An 8,156-nucleotide genomic window follows, 5' to 3' on the forward strand; every position below is an offset into this window, starting at 1 on the left:
AAATGTGTTTCTAAAAAATAATTCAATATTGTGGGACAAAAGTGGTTAAAAAAAATTCTTATTAGAAATGTCGTTAAGTAAAATTTAAAATAAGTAAAAATAAAAAGTATAAAATTATACTTCGAATTGTGTTACCATCTGACTATGTGTTTATAATGTATAAAAGTATAATATAACAAGTTGGAGGTTTGATTTTGTCACATATTTTTAATAAACTAGATTTTCACTAATATCAAAGTAAGAAATAACATTATCATATTAAAGTAATTGTATTAAAATCTTCGTGAAAAGTTGTGAGGAAACATTTTCTTAAATTAAGTGGCATTCATACTAAGTCCTATTGAAATTTATGTATATACAGTGTAGTATTTACATACTATATATCGATTTTATATAGTACGTATGACACTTATAACACTATTTCAATTAGAATATGGTATATGAATATCACAATTATTATTATATTCATAAGAAACTTTTTTGTTTTTAACCATTCCTTTCCATGAAACCATGAGCTTCTTAAGAAATTCTACATCCACCATGAGTCAACTTTTGTGAGACCCTCTAGCACCCTAGTCATTACAATCCAACATTTTAGGTAAGGTTCACTTTATAACTCTATTTCAGTAGTTACAATAATAAATCAATGTAGAAAATGAAATACATATTTGTTGTGGACCAAACATAGGTAATATGTGCACTCTTGACGTTAAATTTGGTTAACAATTAAAATTACTGTATGTCAGTTTAACAATTAATTTCTGTTGTATTTTTACATTAATTTCATAACTTACAATTAATAATTAAACGCTAAATTATATTGATTCTTTATTGCTAATAGACAAAAATAATTAAAGGTTATAAATGAACATACTTATTTATAATTCTAAATTCAAACATAAAATTAAGTTATCTTTACTTTTATATCTTAACGTTGCATGTTTATTAATAAATGGTCCTTGCTTTTAGGGGTTTGGTTCAAAGTAATTTTACCTTTTAAAAAAGATCTATTTCGTTAAAAAATGTTCAATCTGGTCCTTTCCGCTCACGCCGTTAAAAACATAACGGTGCAAATGCCACGTCATCATCACCATCACCAGACAAACCCTAATTTCTCTCTAAGAAACCCTAGCCGCCGAACCATCCAGCGTCGTCACCGTCATCCTCGCCGGCAGCCGTCCTCTCCAACACATCACGCGCCACTACCAAGGCGTCTTCTCCCTTCTGTTGCACCTCCACCACCTTCGCATCTCATCTTCGTTCTCGCGCCACCACCCACCACGATCCCTTTCTATGTCGCGCCCACCAATCTTCATCATTTTCACCCTCGCACCATCCAAATCATCGTCGCGCCAACAGCACTGCCGTCCAATCTCCACCACTAACCACCAGCCAAATCGCCAGCTGCTGCAGATCGCGAATCGCCAATATTCTCCACCACTAATCGCGCTATTGCTTGCCTCCACTTGCAACCAGAATCAGACCTGCAAGAAAACCGTGGAGACCTAGGTTTCTCGCGTTCTCGTCGCATAACTTTAGTGGTGGTGTGTGATGCATTAGAGATGACGGCTGCCGACGAGGATGGCGGTGACGGTGCTAGATGGTGCGTCAGCTAAGGTTTCTTGGAGAAAAATTAGAGTTTGTCTGAAGATGGTGATGATGACATGGCAGGGATTTTTTTTTAAATTAAAAAATCATTTAAATCCACTTATTAACGTGTGCCACATGCTTATGAGATGTCACGCTGGCATTTGCACCGTTATGTTTTTAATGGCGTGAGCGGAAATGACCAGATTGAACATCTTTGAAAGAAATATGGGGTCTTACTGAACTTTTTTAAAAAGTAGGATTACTTTGAACCAAACCCCTAAAAGTAGGGATCAAATTATGTATTAAACTTAATAAATTATATATGGTCAAATATTTGTTAATTTAATTATTTTTAGTAGTGTTAAAAAATAGACTTTAAATCTAACTTAATCTTACAAAGTGTTACATCCTCTAACACCAATGTATATATATTTTGTGTGTTCCACACTAAGGTATGTATATATCATGCATGAAACCAAACATTGATGAATAATCCGATAACACCCTGTATAATATGAAACAATAAACCAACCCAGTTTATACCAGTTAGTTCACTATAGGTTGAGCCAAAAAAATATTAGGTCAACCAACTCAATTTTTGGTGAGTCATATTTTATAACCCAATTGGATCCAACATAGATTGGTGGGTAAGTAATTTAACTCACTTAGAGATAATTTACTTTTACAATTTATTTTATATATTAATTGTTAGTAGCCAAATTCTGTTAGAGATTAATTTAGAATCTAGCTCGCAAATCAATTATACTTTTTATTTATAATAGAAACTATTATAAATATCAATAATTCTAAGTTTATAAATTGATATTTAAATTAATCACTATAAACATTATTATTTTTCTCTAAAATTAATAAAAAAAGTTGACAAAAAAATTAATACCGTTAGTCCATTGACTTGCTTTTTATAAATTAAAATTTTCAATGGGCCAACACATTTTACACTTCTTTTGCCACCTCTATTATATATATATATATATATATATATATATATATATATATATAGAGAGAGAGAGAGAGAGAGAGAGAGACTAAATAGAGTATGTATTTCTTAAAAATGATTTAATATTGTGTGGACCGCAAAACAAAATTGTTAAAAAAGTACTATAAACAGTTTTTATTAAAATGTCTTAAAGTAAAATTATTTCAAACTTAAAATAAGTAAGAATAAAAGTTATAAAAGTATAGCTTCCTTTGAATTTTGTGACTATTTGTACGTGTTTATTAAAAGTAATATGATGCAAGGGCCACAGAAATAATGTAAGGAGCACAGAAATGATATAAGTAACTTTTGTCCTATATAGGTTTCCACATCTATTTAAATTCCATCCTAATGTTCTAGTTTTATCAAAATCCATTATCTTCTAAAACCAATGCTTCATTTCTCTATCTTTAATTTTGATTTGGTTGTGCAAGTTTAGCTTTTGGGTTCTGGGGTTTGGGAAGAAATCATGGGGTTTCAAAACTTGGTCTTGATGAGTTTTATGATGATCTTGTGCATCAGTCTATACGTGAATTGCATTGATATTGCTGAAGAAAGAATAGTTGTCCAAAGACCTAACGATTTCATCAAACGAAATGGCACCCGTTTTTTCCTAAATGGGAAGCCACACTACTTCAACGGATTCAATGCATATTGGCTAATGATTTTTGCAGCCGACCCATCTACAAGTTCTAAGGTCACTACAGTTTTTCAAGAAGCTTCCAAACATGGTTTAAACTTAGCAAGAACATGGGCATTCAATGATGGAGGTTACAAAGCCCTTCAAACTTCACCTGGTATTTACGACGACAATGTTTTCAGGGTACTGTATCGTTACTCCCCTTAACTATATATCTTTGAGCTCTTCATTCACACATACTTTGCAGTTTTTTTATTTTTAAAGATGTCACCTTGCATGGTTTGCAGGCATTGGATGCTGTGATATCAGAAGCAGGAAAGTATGGCATACGATTGATTCTAAGCCTGGTAGATAATTGGAAAGCTGGTGGTGGAAAGAATCAGTATGTTCAATGGGCAAAACAACGTGGTCAGAGCGTTAGAACCGAGGATGACTTCTTCTCTAATCCCCTCACTAAGCAATTCTACAAAAATCATGTCAAGGTATGACAACGATAAATATGCACATGCATTCTCAACTATTATCATTTTTCATTAAACGATAATGTAAAATAAAATACCTCTGCACTATAAAAATATTCTAATTAATTACTGTATCTAATGCAGACAGTGCTGACAAGAAAAAACACAGTGACTGGATTATTATACAAGGATGACCCCACCATTTTTTCTTGGGAGCTCATGAATGAACCTCGTTCCTTAGACTTATCGGGAAAACAAGTTCAGGTAATTTATTTTGCTGGTTGAAATCCTAATATATAAGAGATTACATATTTTACTTCATTTTGTAAAATTGAGTTGGGTTTAAAATATATCATTTAATGTATAGTAAAGTTATAAATTAAAGTCTATTATATAAAATTTGTTATTTGTTTGATTTTATATTCTTTAAGAAGAGATCTATAATTTATTATATAACACCTCAGAACAAAAATATTTATTAACTTCCAGGATTGGGTGAAGGAGATGGCTGCTTATGTGAAGTCCATTGACAACAATCACTTACTGCAAGTAGGGCTTGAAGGGTTTTATGGTAATTCAATACCACAAAGAAAACAGTTCAATCCTGGATACGAAGGAGGAAGTGATTTCATTTCTAACAACCTAGTTCCTGAAATCGATTATGCCACCATTCATCTCTACCCTCAATGGTAATATTCCATTTCAAATATTTTCATTTTTTACTGCATAATAAGTATCCAAACTTTATAATATATGTGTGAACTGATGGTTGGTTTATTTCTGCAGGATGTCGAGGTTTAACCAATCACGTCAAGATGTCTTCATAGAAAGATGGGTTAGCATGCATATTCAAGATGCACAAAATGTTCTACGAAAGCCCATTCTTCTTACGGAGTTTGGGTTAAATTCAAGAATTCGAGGATACAGCGTTGCCCAAAGGGACCGATTGTATGCAAAACTATACAATTGGACATATTTCAGCGCTAGCCGCAAGGGACCATGTGCTGGTGCAGTTTTTTGGCAACTATTTGTTGAAGGAATGGATAACATGGCTGATGGTTATGAAATCGTCTTTCAACACAATCCTTCCACTACCAATATCATCTCCCAACAATCTTTAAGAATGTCAAAAATTCGATAGTCATAAGCCATACAACCAAATAACCCATTAAAATGATACTGTCTATCGTCTACCAATAATAAAAATATGACATGTTTGATCTACGTGCGCACTCTCTTATTGTATTTAGATGGATTAATTTAGAAAAATAATTCATTTATTTGAAAAATTTTAAATTTTTTACACTAAAATAATTTTAAAAATAATTTGAAAGAAATTAAAATTTAAGAAATTTGGAAGGTATTTCAAATTAATAAAATAGAAGAATTTCAAATACCTAAAAATAATATATAAAAAATTTGAAATTTCACTAATTAATTTTTATTTTCCTCGTTACACTTACGAAAGTCAAGCCGAATTGATTCAAATTGAATGTTTAGTTGAATTGACTTGAATAAAAGATTTGGTTGAGTCGACTCGATTTTGACTAAAGGATGAATTAGATAAGCATGAACTTAAAGATGAGTCAGACAGGTAATGTCAGGTTAGCTTAAGTCACAAGTCTTGTTGGGTCAGCTGGATCTTATGTTTGAGACAAGTTGGTTCATCTGAAAGTAAATATGAGTTGACTCGAGTTGAAGGATAAAACGATTTCGGCCTAAATCAAAGGACAAGATAGATCGGTCTGAGACAAAAATCAAGTCGATTTAACCTAATCCAAAGATTGAACTGATTCAGCTCAGACTAAATGTTGAGCCGATTCGGATCGGGACGAATGACATGAAAATGGAATACTATGTGTCATCCAATGGTAATCTGTCAGTACTTGAAGATAGAAAAGAGTGATGAGGCAGACTAAGAAAGATGGCACTGGGTAAGACTCAGAAGTTTCAGTTATTTACTTTTATTTTACTTGTGTAGTAATCTTGTGTCACGTTCACCATTCTCAAGCTTGCAATTAAGAACCTTTTGCGCTTTAAGACTTGTACCGTATGCACTGATCAGTCAATGCAATCCAAAGCGAGCGATCAGTCAACCCTCCTAAAACTTTCAGAATAACGTAGATCGATCGGTCACTAGCAACATTAGAAACCGATCGGTATCTTGATTTTTTAAGAATACATCAAGATAATTAGTATGGTAAAACATGCTTATAAAAGACATTGGGTCATAATTGGTCAGTCTTAAACAAAAGCTCATTTAAGAACCTATAAATACAGACTGTGATAGGTAAGTGATTACATTTCTTGGACATTTAAAACTTAATTGTGATAACCGATCGATATAACTGGAAACTGACTTGAGCGTGAAAGTACTCACTCAGATTCAGACTTTACAAAAAAAAGACTTCATAAGATCTTTGGTGAAGAGAGATATGATTTAAAATATGAAGATATAGTTCTCAACCTACCAACTATTATTTTTATTTATATATTTAATTGCTTAGATTAGTTATCTCTTTCGAATCTACAGTGATTTCACTTTCAAAATTTCAATCTCAGAAGTCTTTATAAGAATATAAAACTTGCAGAATTGGTATAATCGTGTATGTTAGAATTTAAATACATCCACTCTTAATAATATACGCGGAAGTAATTATGAAAAGAGTTGAATTATGCTAAATTTGTATCTTTGCTATTGCGATGCCTAGCAGCACAGATGGTGTATGCTAATTATTGTATATCTGGTATATTGAATGTTATTGGCAAATTCCACTTATGCCATTCGCTTGTAGGTTTCGGAAGGTAAAGATAGGATGTAAAAGAGAATATCTTTTTCTTTTAGTTTTGATCCTCTAAATAGGGCGAGTCTCCAAAATTCATAAAACTACAAAACACAAACACATTAGCAAATCTAATTTTTCTTTCTTAATTTTACAAAATAGAATATTTTGAATATTTTAATGAAAAAAATTCAAAATTAAGCAACATAACTTATTTACATTTATTAAGTATTTTTTGTCGTAAAAGAACGTATTTTTCGTGGTGGAAAAAGATAGATGCTTAACAAGTTGAGTTTAACTTTAAAAATTGAACACCAAAATTCTTGAAGACGATGAGAGAATATTCGAGAGGTATAAGTATTAACTTTTTTGTTTTTTTGTTTTTCTTTGGTGAGTTAACTGGTGCACATATCTATTTTTTTAATATTTTTAATTACTGATTGAATATTTTTATTTTTTTTTTCACTTCAAATAAATATACCCTAAATAAAGTTTGTGATTTTATGAAGTGGGTTTTGTTTTTCTTTTTATTGTTGCATTTGTTACACGTAGTACATATTGGTCGCTACTGTATTCTGTCAATTATGTTTTGCGTTTTATTTGTCCTCTTTTTATTGTAAAATAAAAAATGATTTAATTTAGACTTCTCCATTTTCCTCTTTTTCAGCTTCTGAATTCCCCTTGGGATGTCTGCTTTCATCAATTTGAAAAAGAAAATATATATATATGGCCATGGCTGGGAAGCATCAGATTTGGGAGCACAATTTAATGGAGGCAAGTTCCAGAGCATTTAGTGGTGATGGCTATGAAAGAAATTTAAATGGATAAAGGTATCACATCAAATAAGGATACAGTAGTAATTTCAGTTCCTCTTCCGTCGATTCTATTGTAGTAATCTTTGAAATTTGAATACCATGACGCTCAGAATGTTGCTATTTCAAATTCACTGCATATTTTTGTGCTATAATTTGTAGCCGTGAATTTATTATATCACTATTTAATATTTAATTATAATAATAAATTTTAAAGTACATAAATTTTTTATTAATTATATTTAAATTATAACAATAACAATAACAATATTAATAAAAATAATTAGGATAAAAAATACATATATTATAATGTGAATTATTATTGAATATTCTTTGAATGATTTGATATATAAAATGTTAATTTTTAAACATTCTGAATAAATAAGTTATTTTGATAAAATCATTATATATTAGTTGTAATAAATAACATTTTATTATTTTTATCATGGAACTGTATTTAAATTGTCCATATTTTTTTAATAAAATGAACCCTATCATACAATTATTTCAAACGTATAAATCATTGAGCCAACGAAAACAAATAATTTAAATATAAATGAATCAATAGTTAATAATTTCACGTATTCTTAACATAGTTAACACGTATTCTATTTTAATAGATCAAAACAAAATAGGTTCTATAAAGTTAAAATAAACTTAATAACAAATTAAAAAAATATTTATTATATCTAACTATGTTGTGTTATTGGTGGGTGGTAAAATAGATTAATCTGATCTGTTTTAATCTAATCTGTTTTTGACCTGCCCAAAATGGTTCAGGTCAGATTCGCAAGCTACTAAAAAATCAGTTTAGAATTGTAATTTATCCCATCATACGGCGGAATGCTGTTCTGTCAATTTTTTATTAATTTT

General features: G+C 30.7%; 1 protein-coding gene across 1 annotated transcript; it reads left to right on the top strand.

Moving 5' to 3' along the window:
- The first annotated feature begins 2,941 nt into the window (after positions 1 to 2,941).
- LOC124827417 (mannan endo-1,4-beta-mannosidase 4-like) lies at positions 2,942 to 4,912 on the top strand. Its single transcript, XM_047300468.2, has 5 exons — positions 2,942 to 3,410; positions 3,515 to 3,709; positions 3,833 to 3,952; positions 4,178 to 4,377; positions 4,475 to 4,912. Exons 1-5 carry the CDS (start codon positions 3,057 to 3,059, stop codon positions 4,827 to 4,829), a joined length of 1,224 nt encoding a protein of 407 aa, XP_047156424.2. The 5' UTR covers positions 2,942 to 3,056; the 3' UTR covers positions 4,830 to 4,912.
- The last annotated feature ends 3,244 nt before the right edge of the window (positions 4,913 to 8,156 follow it).

The sequence above is a fragment of the Vigna umbellata genome, chromosome 5 (genome assembly GCF_029865625.1).
Source record: "Vigna umbellata cultivar VRB3 chromosome 5, Vumbellata_1.0, whole genome shotgun sequence".
In the NCBI taxonomy this organism is placed as follows: domain Eukaryota; kingdom Viridiplantae; phylum Streptophyta; class Magnoliopsida; order Fabales; family Fabaceae; genus Vigna; species Vigna umbellata.

Bases quoted from the DNA above. Each gene is read 5' to 3' on its own strand.
- LOC124827417 (XM_047300468.2), top strand. From the start codon at position 3,057: ATGGGGTTTCAAAACTTGGTCTTGATGAGTTTTATGATGATCTTGTGC. The intron at 3,710-3,832 runs GTATGACAACGA...TATCTAATGCAG, and splicing joins TCTACAAAAATCATGTCAAG to ACAGTGCTGACAAGAAAAAA. The intron at 3,953-4,177 runs GTAATTTATTTT...ATTAACTTCCAG, and splicing joins TATCGGGAAAACAAGTTCAG to GATTGGGTGAAGGAGATGGC.